The sequence below is a fragment of the Tupaia chinensis genome, unplaced genomic scaffold, assembly GCF_000334495.1.
Source record: "Tupaia chinensis unplaced genomic scaffold, TupChi_1.0 Scaffold143602_1, whole genome shotgun sequence".
Classification (NCBI taxonomy): Eukaryota; Metazoa; Chordata; class Mammalia; order Scandentia; family Tupaiidae; genus Tupaia; species Tupaia belangeri.
The window spans coordinates 1,138,299-1,155,149 of NW_006203448.1; the positions used below are offsets into that span (position 1 = coordinate 1,138,299).

Genomic DNA, 16,851 nt, shown 5'->3' on the forward strand with positions numbered 1-16,851 from the left:
ATGAGTCACTCGCTGTGGTCACTGGGGGTGCTGCTGTGTGAGATCGCCATCCAGTGTCTATAATGCTGACTTACCCTTCTTCTGACGAGGCCTCTTGCATGAGTCAGAGCAGGCCAGTGGAGTTCAGCCCCAGAGTGAGCGAGTGTCGGGGTGCTTCTGCACCTGCCAGTTGTGCATGTGCTAGTCACCAACCACTTTTTTCCTCCTGGGTTTCTTACAGGCTTGACTGTTGTAATGATGGCTGCTTGGATTCCATGGTAGGGCACAACGAAGAGGCATCTGGCCACAATGGTGAGACCAAGACCCCCAAGCCCAGCAGCACCCGGGGCAGTGGTGGCAGTAGAGGAGGTGGAGGCAGCAGCAGCAGCAGCAGCGAGCTCTCGACCCCGGAGAAACCCCCACACCAGAGGGCAGGCCCGTTGAGCAGTCGGTGGGAAACCACCACAGGAGAGCATGCCACCAGCATCCCCACGACTGTCGGCTCACTTCCCAGTTCAAAAAGCTTCCTGGGCATGAAGGCCCGAGAGTTATTTCGTAACAAGAGTGAGAGCCAGTGTGACGAGGACAGCATGACCATCAGTAGCCTTTCCGAGACCTTAAAGACAGAACTGGGCAAAGACTTGGATGTGGAGGCCAAGACTCCCCTGAACCTGGATGGCCCGCTCCCATCTCCCCTGAACCCGGACAGTGTTGGACAGCTCCGTATCATGGACTACAACGAGACTCATCCTGAACACAGCTAAGCATGGGGGTCAATCAGTGTTAACTCACACATCGTCAGCATGGAGCGGGGCTGAGCGTGGCAGAGGGTGCTCCTGGCCCAGGGTCCGGGTGGCTTGCTTACGTGGTGGAAGTGGGATGCAGGTCCTTTTGGCAGCTGGCGGGACGCAGTACGGTTTCTGGATCTGACATTGAAATTCCTCTTAACCCTTCCCCTCAGCCCACCCCAAACCTCTCGTTTACCCCCCAGTGTGTGCTCAAGCGAGGGCCAGTCTGCATTCCTCGGTAGCTGTATTTTCTTTCTCCCCCACAATGGTTGCATCCTTTGATCCTGTGCAATATGAGGCCAAATTGAATCTTTGAGTCTAACATGCCACTTTCTCCTTCCTCAAGCTCAGATAACTGAGTGGGCTCTCGGTTAGACCAGGTAGCTGGTGGCATTGCAGGTAAGTCTGGTTTTGTCCCTTCAGGGATGATGTGGCCTGCAAAGTAGATTGCCTTTATTTGGAAGCTTTTACATCAGACTTTGCACTGCTTTTCGGTTCTGAAGTTCAGCACCTAAAGCAGCAGATGGGGAAAACAATGGTTTATTCATTCTTTGTGGTCTCTCAGCAGTTCTGATAAGCTTCCTGGGATGTTCTGTGTGAACAGACTCTGGTTGTCTCAAAAGCTGGGGTGAGTGCTGGAGACCACTCTTGCCCACTAGGAGCGTTCTGTCCTCCCCCCTCTACCTCTTATTTATTTGGTGTTTGCTTGAATGCTGGTACTTTCTGACCATGGGTGGGAGTGTAGGTGGTAGGACCATTCTCTGCAGGAGGCAAGGGCCGCCCCTTGATGAAGTCATGCAGGAGCGCTGGCAGGACAGCTCCCCCTCTAGGCTGTGTCCATCTAGCTGAGCTCTGGGCAAGCCCGGTCTACCTGCCTTCCCAGGCTCATATTCAGCCTCTCATTCTGTCGCTACAGCAGAAAGGCTCGAAGGCCCAGAGTTTCTTCCCTGCCCATGACTGTCACTCCTGTTAGGGCTGCCTCACGGAAGTGTGTTCTGGGCCACAAAAAGGCAGCAGCCATTTCCATGCCAGTCCCACCTTCCAGGGGCTACTCTCTGGGGAGCATGGCATTGCCACACTCCCTGTTAGTGAAGGCAGAGCAGTTTAAAGCAGGGTATAGGAGACCGTTGCTGGGGGCTGACTGCCTGTGCCCACTAGAGGTGACACCAGTCACAACACTGCTGGTGGTGGAGACCGCAGACTCGAAAATGCTCCTGAAATAAATGCTAGGAGCCTCAGAGTTGTTGCCTGGTGTCCTCGCTGTGGCACGAGAGACAGGGCAGGGATGAGCTCGTGAACTTGGTTTTCTTGTGTCTGTTCTTCCACTGAAAAGAATAAAAGGGCCTAGCCATGAGGAAAAAGAAGCTGTTATGGTACGGAATCTCACTGCACGGGGAAGCTTTCAGCAAGGCAGGGTAAAAGTCTTTCTCTTATTTAAATGTGGCAATAAATACTCCAGCATCCCTAACCGAAGGGAACCAGATAGTCAGGCTCCAGTCCCAGTGGCTGTCCTTCCAGGGCTGGTTTGGGGCAGGATTTCTGAGTGTGGCTGACTGATTCCCAGCCTGTAAGAGGGCATGTCCCCAACTGCTCTCAGCCCAGCCAGGATGTGGAGTATTGGTGACGCCACAAGTTTAGTTCAGCTTCGTCCAAAGTCCAGTATGTCCAGTTTCCTGGCTCAGTTTTAGAAAAGGAGAACATGAACAAATGCAGAAAGGGAAAGAAGTGTTATAGATTAGCTGTTGAAGCCTGTTTCAGGTACTTTTCCCCTCTCCAAGCCCGAAATCTGTGCCACCGAACAAAGGCACCAGGTATAGAAACCAAAGCCCAGTTCTCTGTAACTGGCAAAGGCGAGGAGGCCCAGCCAGAAAAGGAAAGTATGTTCAAGTGGACAGATTGTGAATGCACAGGGGACAGGGCAGCAGTGGCAGTAAAACAGACGAGGCCCAGACCGGAGGCCTCCGACAGTGTCTGCCTGGGCCTCGGCCTGCTCCCCCAGCCTGGGCGTCTCCCAGGTGAACCCAGGCTTAGGTTCCTCTGCGCTCCAGGCGGCCATGGGTTTGAGACACCTAATGTTAGGGACCGGAAACTGGAGTCCTGCCTAAAAATGTGTGCTTTTATGTGGCAAAGAACTCCAGAGTCAATAACAAGGTTTTGTTTTGAAAGCGATAAACCTGCCGGGAGTTAGCTGGTCACTTGAGTGTGCCACAGTGGATAATTTTATTTATTTAAAAAATGTTGCTATCAGATGTGCATGCTCACCGCAGAGAGATACACACACAGAAAGGCATCGTGAGAAAGTACCCCCCAGGGGATGACAGTCCTCCCGGGATTTGGGGCACACACAGACACACGCCCAGTGTGTTTTTCAAAGCCAGTAGGTCTGGAACCGTAACTGCGCGATCAGCCATGTGGGGTTCAGCACCTTAACTCCGTGCCACCGGCCAGCCGTGGGTAGTTTGGAGCATGGAAAGTGATAGAAGACCCCTGAGAGCAGCTCAGGCCTGGGCAAGGGTGCAGAGCGCGTGCTCTGGGCAGAGCCTGGCTCAGGACTGGTTGAGCAGCTCGGCGTTTATTTATTTGTTGGGATTTGGATAGCCTCTGTCCAAAACCGCTCTGAGCAAGCATGCCTGCCTCTCAGCGGTTTGACCATGGGGGTGCCCCACTCAGCTTCCCATCTGGCACCAACCAGGGCCAGCGTAGGCCCCCACGAGACTGGAGCTGCTGCTTGTGCCACGCAGCGCTGTCCAAACAGGGACACTGCGGCTTGATGTGGGGTGAGGGCTATGGGGTGGGAAGAGGAAATAAGATTAAAAGAGAGTGAGTTTTTGGATCTACTGCAGGTAAATAAGCACACAGATAGAGCTTTTTAAAAAGCTTTTGATAACGCTCTGCCAGAAAGTCTTTAAAAATTGTTACTATGGGATCAGAAGAACTCGCGGTCATGGAATAAAGAGCTGATGGAAACGCAAGGCAGGAGGGCAAGGCCACTCCTTGGATGGAGAACTTTATAGGTATCCTTGGGAATGCGTGCCTGGTGGGACCTGCATAAGGCGGGTGGGTGGTGGGGAGCTCTCTAGGTTTGTCGACACTGTTTAGGAAGAGAAAGTGCCTACCCTTGGGGGATAAGCTGTGGAAGGTTGTCACTAGGCTGTGTGAGTGGAGAGGTGACAGGTGAGCCACCTCGTGAGCCAGCATTTGTGTGATGTGGTTTGGGGGATGAGTCCACACTGGTTCTAGAAGGTGGACAATTACAACTCAGGAGAAGGTCCTGGAAGCTGCTGGCAGTTAGAAAAATTAGCCCTCCACGCTGCTGTGACCAGAAGGGCCAGCATATCCATGGGAAAAGCAGGAAACAGGGACCTGAACCCTAGACCCTGGGCTGTACCCCTGTGCCACAGCGTGTGTAGTTCTGGTGTTTTTGTCAAGAAAGCTCAAACTGTAGCATTTGCTCAGAAGAGGATACGTGAGTGGGTCACGGGGATGGCGAGTCTCCGAGCTGGAGCACGTAGGTGCCGACCCCAGGTGAGGATAGGAGACGGCGTGTGTTTCTGTGCAGAGCCGAGCACAGTGACTAGCCAGTGCAAATTCCTGCCAGGTGCTAGAACACACCACGTGAAGGCAGGAAGGAAGAACTAAGGACAAACGAAGGTGCCGCGTGACTATGCTCACTTCCTCTGAGAGCATTGAGAGGCCAGGAAAGTGCCCAGGCTGGAGGGGGGTCTGGCAGAGCGAAGGCTCGGTCCAGTCCGGGCTGTGGTGGGGATGGAGTAATGCCCACCCTTTGCCGATGCTCGGAGGCAGCCTGGGGGCCGCCTCACCCCGAGCGCCTCATCGGGGAGGAAGCTGCTGTGCACTGACCCCGGCGGGCACACTTCCTCACCCTCCAAGCCACAAGCTTTAAAATGGTCCTGCTGTGAGTGCTGGGCAGGGTCCAGCCTGAGATGTTCGTGTATCTGTTTACGACCAGTCTGTGACAAATGGCCCCTGCCCCCAGGATCGCTGCAGAGTAATTGCGCATGATTACGCTTTTTCTCTGTAGGTAAAAGAACAAATTTAGGTTGGAGACTGTCCCTAGGCTGCTGCTGTGACCCTTGTCCCCTGTGGCTCGTTTCCCCACCCGTGACTCCGACGTGCCCACGGGAGCAGTGTTCCCTACTTTCCCACACTGTCCTGCAGTTCAGATGTGCCCACCTGGCAGGGGAGCAGCAAGAGGGCCTGCCTGAGATAGTTGCTCACCTGCGCCCCTCGCTGTTCACGGCAGAGGAGCCCTCTCCTGCCTCCCCAGCGCCACCAGCTCATCTCTCTTCCAGGAGAAGTAGGCTGATTTAACCATTGGAGAAGATCTTTTAGAGGAGACCCTGAGAGTTTGGGAGCCCGGGACCCCCTACCCCCCAATCAGCCAGTGTTTGGACAGGAGGGCCGGTGCTGCTCTGCAGCCAGTACTTTGGCTTAGCCCAGACGCAGCCAGGCACTTTGCACTAGGGAGAATCAGCAATCACCTTTCGGAAGACTCCTATGGACCACAGACATTATGGAGGAACAGATTTTCTAAGACGCAACTCAGTTTTATAACTTAATCATGGCTGCACCATATGTGGTTAACTTGCGGTTTGAAAGGTCCCCTCAGAGCAGAGAAAGGTTTTGTTTTTGTTTTTGTTTTTAAACTGACTGCTTTTAGTTAAATTGAAGAAAGCATCTTTTGTCAAAAGGTTTAAACTTTCCCACCTTGACCTTAAAAGCATGTCAAACAATCCACATCAGATGCCATAAATACAAACTGCGAGAGAGAATGGTACAATCCTAGTGAATGGGAATTGGAATCAAAAGGGTTTGCTGTCCTTCTTAGAATGTTCTAAAATGTCAAGGCAGTTGCTTGTGTTTAACTGTGAACAAATAAAGATGTATTGTTTTGCACTACTCCCGTGTCATCGTGCTGGTCTTGGTTGGGGGGGCGGTCCTTACAGAGAAGGTAGGGTCTAGTCCAAGGCATAAAGCCTTCAGGTCTGGACTGGTCACCTCTGTGGCTGGAGGAGGAGGAGGCTGACCAACAGTGGACTCTGGCTTTAGTCTTGTCAGACTTTTCTTTTTCATCTGGTTCGTTATCTGTGCATGGTCACAAATCCTACTTTCATCTGCCACAAATTCATGTTCTCCCCAAAGGGTGGCAGAGAGGATGCTGTGGCAGGGGTGGGGGCACCTTGAGGCATCCCTACCAGAGACACCCTCAAAGCCGGCAGCCTGCCAGGTCTGCAGTGCCGCCCAGCCTGGTGTGGTGCCAGCAGCCTTCGGGGTTGGACGGCACGCTGAGTGCCATCACTGTCAAGCTTGCCGGCCTGGGCCTTGCAGTGTGTGTCGTGTGCCCCTCCTATCTCCACTTCTCTGCCCTTTAGGTATTTGGAATGAGGGCAGGAAACGGCCTTCATATGGTGGATTGAGACCCACCCTGGCTTAGGCTCTCTTGGCTTAGGACACGTGGTGAAGGGCCAGTGGGTGAGGAGGTCTGGTAGAGACCTGGTTTTCAGTGCTTGCCTTGGCCTGGCTGTGTCTGACAGTCAGTATTGCTCTGCCACTTAATGAGACAGAGGCTCAGAGGTGGCAATTGTGATTCATATAGAAAACAGGCTTTCTCATCTGAATAGGACTGACTAGACAAGGGGTTACTCTGCACCGCTGAAGAGATGTCTGAACGCAGGCTCTGCAGCCCTTGGGCAGAACCGTGAGAAGCAGCGCCCGCCTGGACCCGGCAGCCGCCTGTCTACAGTGGCTTTTTTTTTCCCTCACAGTGGCTTCTCTCTGCCATCCACTAGTGGTTGTGTGTGGCTGCTGCCCAGTGCCTTTTGATGTCCCAGGAGAAATGCAGGTTTTAAGAGTAAATCCCGGGGCCGGCAAGTGGCATGGTGGTTAAAGGCGCTGGACTCCCACATGGCCGACCACGGTTCAAGTCTCGGACCTGATGGCTTGCTTTCTCACTTCCACTTTCTCTGTCTCTCTCTGATCAAACTGAAAAATAATAATGATAATAATAATAAATTAAATAAAGTTAAATAAAATAATTCTTAAAAAAAAAAAAAAGAGTAAATCCCAGGGGGACCAGCAGTTAGCGTAATGGTTATGTCACTGGACTCCCATGTAGTCAACCGTGGTTTGCGTCCCAGACCCGGTGGCTTAAACCTCACGCCAGGCACGTGTGCGTGTGTGCCCAAGATCTCAAGAGAACGGAGAAGGGATTGCAGTGTGGCCATCCCCCCTGGGGGGTGATTTCTCACTTTCTGTCTCTGTCTGTCTGGCAAGCGCATGCGCCCTGTAGGAAAGACCGCTCCAAAGAAAAGAGTAAATCCCAGGAAACCAAGCCAGGCAGAGAGGTGGTAGAACACGTTTTATTCTTGACTCTCTCCCCCCGAAGAAGCAACAATACAGAAGCTAAGTCGTCCCCTGTGAAGGGAAAAACCAGCAGTCAGACATGCGTTCCGACAGGCTCAGAAGCGGGGGACACATTTCACAGCATTTGGACGTGACTCTGCTGTACAGAGCAGGTTGTCACCCTTGCACAGGGGCCGCAAAATCAGAATGTTTTGGCTTCTGTCAGAGTTTCCATCTCCCAAGGAAAGGAGAGGGAAAGGTGTGTTCTGGTCCAGGAACAAAACACCGAGGTCCACTGACCCCCACTCCATCTGGAGGGGGAACGTCCCGGCCCGCAGAGGAAGCGCGTGCCTTGCCTATGGTATCTGCTGGTGGGGCAAGAGCTAGCTGGATGGCTCACTGCAAGGCCAGAGCCACTGCCTGGGCAGGCCTAGTACTGGGGTGGGTGTGGCCCAAGAACGACCCGAGGGGCAGCTCAGTGCCCGTTCTCTTTGTCACTCTTCCTGGGACACCCTCGCCAATACCACAGTGTTCAGGCAGCTTGTCTAAGTGGGATCCTTTCAAACAGCACAAAGCCCGATGCTCAGAGTGGAAATGAGAAGTTCCAGCAAGAGAGGGAGAGAGGTTCTCAATGATATATTGGCTGCTCTCTGGGGCTACGTGGCAGGGACTGTGGGCGCCAGTGACAGTGGCTCGACATGGGCAGACGAGTTAAATAACAAGCGCCCCCGCTGATGGAGCAGGCCCTGGCTGGTTAGAGCTTCCCACCAGGTGGTCTCCAGGGAGGTTTTGAGTGTCCTTTGTCTTTCCCCCTAGGTCTGAGGCTGTCTTTGGTGAGCCGCCTACACTTGTGTGGCCTTTGCCAACGCTGGGAAGGAAGAGAGGCTCCGGTGACCGCCTGGCCCACCTGGGGCTCACTCACGTGCTGTAGCACCTTGCGGGGCAGCTTCTCTGAGTGGGCAATCCACTCTTTCATCAAGTCCAGCACGATGGGGATGAGGCTGACCACACCCCCGTAGTGGTTCCGGGCCTCGTCACAGCTGAGATGGTTCACCACATCGTGAGGGTATCTGCAGGGCGACAAGCGGGGGCCGGGTGAGTGCATGCCCTGGGAATGTGGCATGCCGTGGTGAGCCCCCACCAGAACTGGATGTGCTCTGTGTTCAGGCTCCCTGCACCTGGAGATTCTGGGGCAGCCTGTTGTGGGCCTAGAGGCCCACATACCCTGGTATGAGAGGCAGGGGCTGGGACCCTGCCCTGAGGTAGAAAGGTGGCTTAGAGGCCAAAGGGCCCACCATAATCTCAGCATATGTACGGGTTCATCCCTTCACTCTCCTTTCTTCTATGAGAGAAATGAAAGACAAGCACCCTCAACAAGGTCTCACACAGCAGCTCCACAGCCCTCCCAGCCAGCCAGGATCGGTGTGTGCACCTGACTTGCTGGGAGCTGATCGGGCCGTCTTCCACCTGGGCCAGGATCGCTTGGGCAGTGGTGCTAGCTCTGCCCACCACGCACGCAGCCCCTCTGACTCTTCTTACTCAGAACCTAAAGAGCTGCCTGGAGACTGGCACAGGATGGTGTGTGTTCCCTGGGGTCAGCAACGGGAGCCCACAGCTGGGGTCCACCTCTGTGTGGCTGTGGATCTCCGTGGCCTTCTGAGAACAACTGTTCTACGACTCTCCTGCCCTGCTACAGTACTAACTCCGGTGAGATGCCAGATGTCCTCCTAGGCCTACGACCCCTTTTAAAGAAAAAGTGCGGGTGAGTCTGGGCCACAGCAGTGAACTAGTGGAACTAGGACCCCCACCTGGGGAGTCAGAATCAGCCAGAGTTGCTAGCCCTTCTCCAAAGGCCCCTGACACTCGTATCTGGACCCAAAGAGACTTACTTTGCTCTGAGGCTGCTTAAGTCGTTGCTTTGGCTAACAAGGGCTTTGCACTTCTCCAGGAGGCTGTTGGTGACCGGGGTGCCAGAGTGCAGCGTCTCGAAGCGCAGACAGAGCTTGTTCAGCTCCGCGCAGATGTCCAGGAACAGGAGCAGGACCCGCCGGTCCGTGGAGTTGTTGCAGTAGTGTTCTGTGTAGCTCTGCACCTGCAGAGGCCAGCAGGTCGTGAGCCGGTGAGGCTAGTCCTGCCCTCAGCCCGCCCTAGGTCCGTGGGGAAATGCAACACACTTATGTGTGTGTGTTTGTTTTTTATTTCTTCCATCGGAGATGAGAGACAGAGACAGGCATCCCCAACAGGGTCTTGATGCTGCAGTCCACCCCAACCAGCCAGGATCTGGGCACTGGATGGTCAGGGAGGTGCACAGAGCACCCCTGGAGGTGACGTAGCTGGATTCCCCCAGCCCCAGCTCAATGAACTGCACCCATGCCAGGCCCCACGCCACCAAGCCAACTACCACCTCGAGTGGAATGGGCTGCTTTCAGACTTTCCCACCATAGTCCACTTAGAGGGTCTGCTCCGAGAACTGCGGGACCGGGCCCTCACACTGAGGGGGCAAGAGAAGGAACAAGGGGCCTTTGGGCTTTGGTTGCACCGCATTTACCAGGCAGAGAAATGAGGGACGGGCCACTAGGGTTGGGGAAAGTGGCTATCCATGAGGGAAACAGCATGTGGCCTCTACCTCACTCCACATTAAAATGGAACATTCAGACTTCCATGTGAACGTGTGGAAGTGTGGACACTTTTCTTAATCCATGGAGGGTGCTGAGGACGCCAGTGCTCTGATCTACTTTGGGCTCTTTTCTGTGGAAGGGGAATGGGCATTCTTACTCCTGTCACCTGGGCCCCCAGGCTCTGCATCTGGCGGTGGGGAGAGGGGTCTGATCTTGCATCCAGAGGACCTGGGTCTGGTTCAGGCTGGGAGCTCTGCCTGTTTCATTCTAGTAGTCCTCCTCTCCAGGATCTGGTGATGGAAGGGGCCCCCACCCCTCTAGCACCCTGACAGTTCTAGGCTTCTAGGTTGAAGCCAGGGCTTTCCACTGCAGCCAGTTGCCTGTGGCTGCTAATGGATGTCTTCTCAAATGACTGAAGTGCTTCTCTCCCAGGTATACTGGGCACACAGCACCTCAGTATGGGGATAGGCGTTTGACTTGTCCAGGCACCTGTGGGTGGTAAGGAGGGACCTGGCCATGGCGTAACTACAACAGAGCAGTGTTCCTAGGCTGCGGGTGTGTGCGGGTGACCTGGGACATGTCTGATTCAGGGAGGGGAGGGAAGGGCTGAGAGTCAGCACATGGGCTGAAGAGCCAGAACTCAGGCTGTTGTTTACCAAGAGCCTGCGGTGGAGCCTTAGGCCTGAAGACCATGCCCATGCACTGAGCCTGAGCTGACAGGGGGGCCATGGCACCACTGACGAAGGTCTTGAGGAGGTGGGACTCGGCTACTGTTGGAAGTTAAAACCTGTCCACACACTCTCATGACAGAGCCGAGCCCTTGGAAGACTCAGCTTCTGGAAAATGAGCTAAAAGGGATGCCCCCAACTTCTAACAGTTCAGGGGCACACACATGGCAAATGTGACTCACCATCATAAACTGGTGAGTCTAGGCAAAGGATCCTTTATTGTCTGGGGCCAGCAGGTGGCATGGTGGTTAAGGCCGGTGGACTCCCACATGGCTGGCTGCGGTAACCGAGTCCCGGACCTGGTGGATTGTTTTCTCACTTTTCCTCCCTCTCTCGCACTCCGTCCCTCTCTGGTCAAATTAAAATAAATAAATAAGTTAAATAATTCTTTTAAAAAATTTCTTTGAAATTGGGGAAATTTTACAAAAATTAGAAAAATAATTTTCTAAGGGATGCTGCCAACAGGGGTTGCTTGCTCTCTGCGGCTGTTTCTCTCAAGCATTTCTGGGCCCTGCACCCTGTCTCGTCGGTCTCTGTGCTCCGTGGTCCTTCAAATGGCTGAGTCCTCTGCACCCTGACCTGTGTGTGTCCTAACTGCACCGTGACTCGAGCCTCTCTTCCCGGGAGGTCATTCAGTCTGCGGCCCCCAAGTCGTGCAGAGCACACCTGAATGGCAGCTGACCCTCAAGGAGACATGCGGTAGATAAGACATGGGCAAGAACTACTAGGGAAGAGCCTGGCTGTTTGCAGTTTCTCATACCCAGTGGGCCCTGACGGCAGCGACATTATCGGCCTGGTCACTGATACGTCCCAGTACATGGGCCGGGTCTGGCAGCCGACACCAGACACCGCTAAGTGCTGACTCTGGACCTGGGCTGAGTGTCTGTGGAGTGATCTCACGGAATCTGCTTAAGATGAGGCCAGGAGGGGAACTCACTGGCCTGAGCTCACAGAGGTGACATGGCACAGGGCCAGGACTGGTTGAGTCTGAAGCCTGTTCTTCAGCTGTGGGGATATTCATGCACACGTCTGGTGAGGGCAGGAATGGCTCACTCTGCCAGTGAGGAGCAGGGTCCGGTTCTGGCACAAGCATGCTTTCCCTCTCTGGGCCTCAGCTGCTTCCTCTTTCATGTGAGGGGAATGGGCGTGGTGAGACCCAGGAATCTCTGACTCAGGCAGCCCCCAGGGTCCTACCTGCCAGCCCCCACCAGGGGTCCCACCTGTCCAATGCTGGCAATGGGCCGGATCTTGTCGTGGGCGTTCTCCCTGCAGTGCTCCAGCGCAGCGATGAACGTGAACTGCTGCTGCTGGAACAGCTTGTACTTCTGCTCGATGTTGCGAAGGGACTCTTTCACCTCGTTCATGGTCTCCGTGGGCAGCTACCAGAGGAGGAGTCTGCAGGGGGGAGAGGTGCACCATGAGCTCCTGGGGGCCAGACACATGGAGACCCCGCTCTGGAGGGAGGGGGTTCTCTGTGAACAATGCCCACGGTGCTCTGGGGCAAGCAGGCACTGCTGCACATCTTCCTCGGCCCTGAGGGCCACAGCTGCTCTCACCTTGGTTTTGCGGAGGAGGAAAGGTGACCCTGGGAGGCCACACACTGTCATGATAGCAGAGCCTGGCCCTCCTCCAAGGACACCCTGCCATGAAGCATGACTGACCGCCTTTAGCTGTGGACAGTTTCTCTGGTCCTTGGTTTCTCCCGACTGGCCATGTACACACATGCATGCACACACACGCAGCCTCCAGCGGTGCCAGCAGAACCCAGGCTCGTGGGGCATGTCCCAGGATGTAAAACCAGCAGAACACCAGTTTGGACCACATTATCTTACATCGGCTACACTGTGATCCCTGACAATCTGGAAAGTTCTTCTCATGGGTAGAGCCTGGGCTGGTCTGGTTTGAGAAGACGTGGTCTCCCTGCTCTGTGCTTGGGGAAGGAGCCCCGACCTCAGCCTGCCCCTCCCTGCCCTGTGGGAACACGGGGCTGGCTCTGCTTAGCAGCATCTGGCTTTGGCGCTTCCCAGACCCCCTGGTGAGAGTCAGGTGGTCCTCCGGGCACCCAGAATCCCCATGAGCAGAATGGCCTGGCTTCTGCACTCCCCTATCTCACAACTGGCTGCGCATGAGCAAGGCGCTCCAGACCACGGATTGTGGAATGTGAGAGCTGGAAGGGACCTCAGTAAGCCAACACCATGAGCGTTGGAGGAGCTGGAGGAGGGAAGGGATTTATCTAACTCAGGGTGTCACAGAGAACACAGGGTACCTGGCCAAGCTTCCTGACTAATCTGTGTCCTCCCTGCTGCCCTGTCCGCCGGCCCTCCATGGCCATCAGGCACCAGCACACATGGGATCCAGGCTCGAACGTGCCAGCCTGCACCACAGGAGCAGGGGTCTGAGCAGGCTGCACCCAGATAGGCCCATGCGGAACGTGGACAGAACACTTGGCAAGGCGGGGTGAGGAAGGCACGGTCCCCACTTCCATGCAGGTCCCAGGTGGGCAGGGTGAGAATGGGGCAGAGCTGGATGGCATGCATTTCTGCCTGGCCCCTCAGCATCTGGACCCAGAGCAGGGCCAAAGCTGGGGAGGGCGTCTGTGGCAAAAGGACACGGCATCGGGGCAGAGCAGTCGCCGCCACATAATGACAAGTGTGCAAACCAGAGAGCTCAGAGATGGCTGGGAAGAAGCCCTTCGGTTAGATGGGCTGGCCACGTGGCCACAAGCCCAGGAGCAGCAGCGTGGTGAGGCTGCCTTAGAGATCTGCCTTGGAAAAGGCCCTGGCGAATGAGCAGGTCTCCCTCGGCCACCGCTGGGAGTCAGCCAGCCCTCCCAGAGCAGCTGCCTGGGCCCTGGGGTTAGCCTGGTCTCGGGCTCTCAGTCCCCACTCCTGCAAAGCAAGGGGCGTGGCCCACTGTGGACTGAGCACCTGCCATCTCCCCAGCCCTCTCCCAAGGCATGTGGTAAGGTGGTTTTGCGCTTTGGCACTTGGCTTTCCAGAGCTGGCACTGGGGGAGGAGAGGGAGGGCAAAATTTAAGGGGTGTCAAAAAATTCAGCACTCAAAAATATTTTTAAAAAAATTTAATATAAAAGTCCACGAAGAACAAAATATCAGAATTTAAAATTTGGACATATTAGAGCCTGAGGTAAAAGGAAAAATCAGTAATACTGGTCCTGTCTGTATTTAAATTTTTGATATCTTATTCTAAATGGATGATTTTTGGTTTTAATTACGATTTTTGAAAAACACTTATCTGATTTATTGACTCTTAGACACCTCTTAGGTTTGGTGCCTCACCTGCCACACCCTCCCCTGGACCCTGGGCTTTACAAATCATGCAGAGGTTAGAGGTTGGAGACCCGGAAAGGTCAGAGGGGCACTAGGGAGCTCTGGGGGGAGGGACGGGCAGTATGGCTTTCTTGCCTGGCCTTTCCCCAGGAAGAGCAGAGTTGTGGCTGTGGCTGGTGGTGATTAAGAAGGCCCTAGCGGGGCCAGCAGGTGGCGTGGTGGTTAAGGTGCTGGAATTCCCACATGTCCAACCACGGTTCGAGTCCTGAAACTGGCAACTTGCCCTCTTTCTCCCCCTCCCTCTCCATGTCTTTCTCTGGTAAAACTCATGTGAAAAGTAATAATAATTAATTAATTAATTAATTAATTTTAAAAAAAGAAGGCCGTAGGGTCATAGTATTGGGTTCAAATCCTGCTTCTGCCCTTCTTACCTCAGGCAAGATGCTGGTCCTCTCTGAGCCCCATACCAACATGTCCTAAGGAGACGAAAGCATGAGCTTCCCAGCCTTGGGGTGAGGGCTACAGAGAGGAAAGGTGACAGGCCAGGGCTCAGAGCCCAGAATGTGGGCACCCATCAGAGGTGACAGGCGTGGGCTCAGAGCCCAGAATGTGGGCACCCATCCTCCAGGTCAAGAGAGCTGCTGTGATCGAACAGTGCACAAGATGGCAGGGTGCCGTGGCACGGACGCACAGGGCCTGAGGAGCAGGGCTGCTGAGGGCTCCAAGGGTGGCTAGAGGTGGAGCCGGTGTACGGCAGGGGTGGGAGCCCATGCTAGATTAGGGTGGGCTGGCAGGGCTGTTATGGGCAGATGCAGAGACAGTGGACAGGACAGGCCCAGGGACCCGGGGGTCGGGCCAAGTGGAAGAGCCGCTGAAGGTCTCACAGGTCCACGCCATCTGTGCTGTGGCATCCTGCCATCCTGTGCACTGTGTGATCACAACAGCTCTCTTGACCCTGACAATGGGTACCCACATTCCTGGCTCTGCCACACTGCTCCTTCCTGCAGCCCAGAGAGCTGGTATGCGCCCACGCTGCTCGGGTGCCGGCCTGGGCACTGGGTGGAGCGTGCAGGGTCCCCTGCCTGAGGAACTACACTTCTACATCAGGAGGCAGGCAGGAATAGAGTGAACAAGTGGCTTATTAGAGAAGGGCAATGCCTAGACAAAACAGGGCGGGCAAGTGGGGGCGCGAAGGGCACAGAGTTGGCCAGAGGAGATTCGGAGGGCAGCAGACACGGTGCAGGGCAAGCTAGAGCCGTGCTCTGGCCTGAAGACGGGCGGCTCTCCCAGTCCTCTTGAGAACAGTGGCCACCTGCTGGGGCTGGAGGTAAATGCTGGGCACGCCTCACCTCGCGTCCTCACACAGCCCTGGACCCGTACGACGTTTGCCCCATGACGAGTGATGCAGCTGATGCACATGAAGCTAGTATCGGGCAGGCCAGGACTCCTTCAGCTCAACTATGGTCTGGGAGTACCTCCCGGTCCTCCTGTGAGTGATTGTCCTCAGAGACAACCCCCCTGACATCAGACTGGCCCCTTCCAGGTCTCACCCCCTGGCTAGACTCTTAGGCCTTGCTTCCATGCCCAGCAGACTCTCCCTCTTCCCCATCTCAGAGCAGGGGGCCCGCATCCAGGGAGCTGCCCTGTGTGCCTGGCTCCCTGCCACCCCCCTGGGCTTCCTGGCACTGCCCAGCTCTCCAAGGATACAGTGCTACCTCAGTCCGTGGCCCCAAGAGCCCTGAGAGCAAAACTGACTCGGTTCTTGATCCTAGCAACTTGTGACATGCATGCCAGGCACTTCATGAGAGGAGCTGTAATAAGCTATCCAAAGTGATCATCCCTTCAACGAGGCCCACTGCAGTCAAATTAGTGGGGATGAAAGGGGCAGGGTGCCATCTGGGGGAGGAGAGGGGGGGGAAAGTGATTACCCAATAGGTTTTAGGCTTTAATTGATTTGTATTTTTCCAGGCTGCTAAAGAAGATTAAATCGTGGTATGAAAAGTGCCTAGGGCTTAAAATAAATGAGGAGAAAGGCAAGTCATTTCAGAACGCCCAGGAAGCAGCCCCAACCGCCCCAGTGCAAACTGCAGGCTTGGTCGTCGTGCCCTTTGTTCGAGGGACGCAGCTTCCTTCTCCCCAGCTAGCTCTGCCCTTCGTGTGACAAACCTAGCGGGTGCACGGAGAGAGTGGTGTTGGAGGTTAGCGTGTCTCCAGGCTAGTGCATGGTGGAAAGGGCTCTGGTCCAGGCCCAGCCCTGCTCTGCCTGTAACTTAACCAGTGACCTTTTCTGGACCTTGTTCCTCCATCTGTTGGGGGAGACAGTTTAGATTTAGAGGGGCCTTACAGGTCTTGTGACTAGTGCTCTGCCATCAACAACTGGTGAGAACCGGCTTAGCTAAGTCATCCAGCGGACTGCTCTGCCCCATTCTGATCACCTGATTTCTCTTCCCTACAATGGGAAGGCACCTATCTCACAGCACAGCGCTGTTTGAAAGATTAAGTGAGCTACTACTGGTAGCAGCTCCCATGTTCAATGTGCTTCAGTCACTAGCATTTCAGTGCATTAACTCGGGCTCCTTCAATCATTTCCACTTCACGGGGGTGGGGGGGGTGGGGGCGGGGAGACGCACAAAGCACAGAAACAGAAAGGCAGAGCCAGGACTCAGACTTTCGGCCCTCCTCTCCAGGATGCACACAGACAACAGTTGTGATCCCAGCTCAGCTAAGGGTAGCTCCCGTACACTTAGCAACAGATAAGAGCTGGAGTTCTCAAGTCAGTGGAGGCAGTGCCAGGCCGGCCCATCCGGCTGGGAGTCAGTAAGACCTGCAAGAGCCCCCTTCCGGTCCAGGGACAGCTGCACAGTCCCCTCCACCCTCCGCCTCCCCTGCCCAAGGCTTGGGCGGACCGCACAGCCCTCTTTACCCGCGTTTGTCCCAGAGCTGCCAGAGCTGGAGTGACTCCGTGGGTATCTGAGGCCCCCCGGGGCAGGGAGGCCCTCCCTAGGATCGGGCAGGCGGAGGTGGAGGCTGCGCGTGGTGAGCCGGGAAGCCAGAGAGAAGGGGCGGGTCCGCGGGCCCGATTGTTAC

At 55.2% G+C, this 16,851-nt stretch overlaps 2 protein-coding genes across 12 annotated transcripts in view; one reads left to right on the forward strand and one right to left on the reverse strand.

The window, feature by feature from the left end:
* Positions 1 to 5,687, forward strand: part of TSC1 (TSC complex subunit 1) — a 67,876-nt gene extending 62,189 nt beyond the window's left edge. For all 5 annotated transcript variants that reach the window (XM_006164307.2, XM_006164306.3, XM_006164308.3 and 2 more), the window contains one exon: positions 221 to 5,687. In XM_006164307.2, coding sequence (XP_006164369.1) covers positions 221 to 743 — 523 coding nt within the window. In that variant the 3' untranslated portion in view covers positions 744 to 5,687. The remainder of the gene's footprint in view (positions 1 to 220) is intronic.
* A 1,442-nt stretch (positions 5,688 to 7,129) lies between these two features.
* SPACA9 (sperm acrosome associated 9) overlaps positions 7,130 to 16,851 on the reverse strand; it is a 9,980-nt gene continuing 258 nt past the window's right edge. The window contains exons 1-5 of one of the 7 annotated variants that reach the window (XM_014582464.2): positions 14,196 to 14,289; positions 11,671 to 11,871; positions 9,020 to 9,222; positions 8,065 to 8,200; positions 7,130 to 7,202 (exon numbers count right to left, since the gene is read on the reverse strand). In XM_014582464.2, coding sequence (XP_014437950.1) covers positions 7,191 to 7,202; positions 8,065 to 8,200; positions 9,020 to 9,222; positions 11,671 to 11,871; positions 14,196 to 14,237 — 594 coding nt within the window. In that variant the 5' untranslated portion in view covers positions 14,238 to 14,289 and the 3' untranslated portion in view covers positions 7,130 to 7,190. Of the gene's footprint in view, positions 8,201 to 9,019; positions 9,223 to 11,670; positions 11,872 to 14,195; positions 14,291 to 16,687; positions 16,840 to 16,851 lie in introns of those variants that run through there. The other 6 variants (XM_014582462.2, XM_014582463.2, XM_027766634.1 and 3 more) reach the window with 6 other exon arrangements.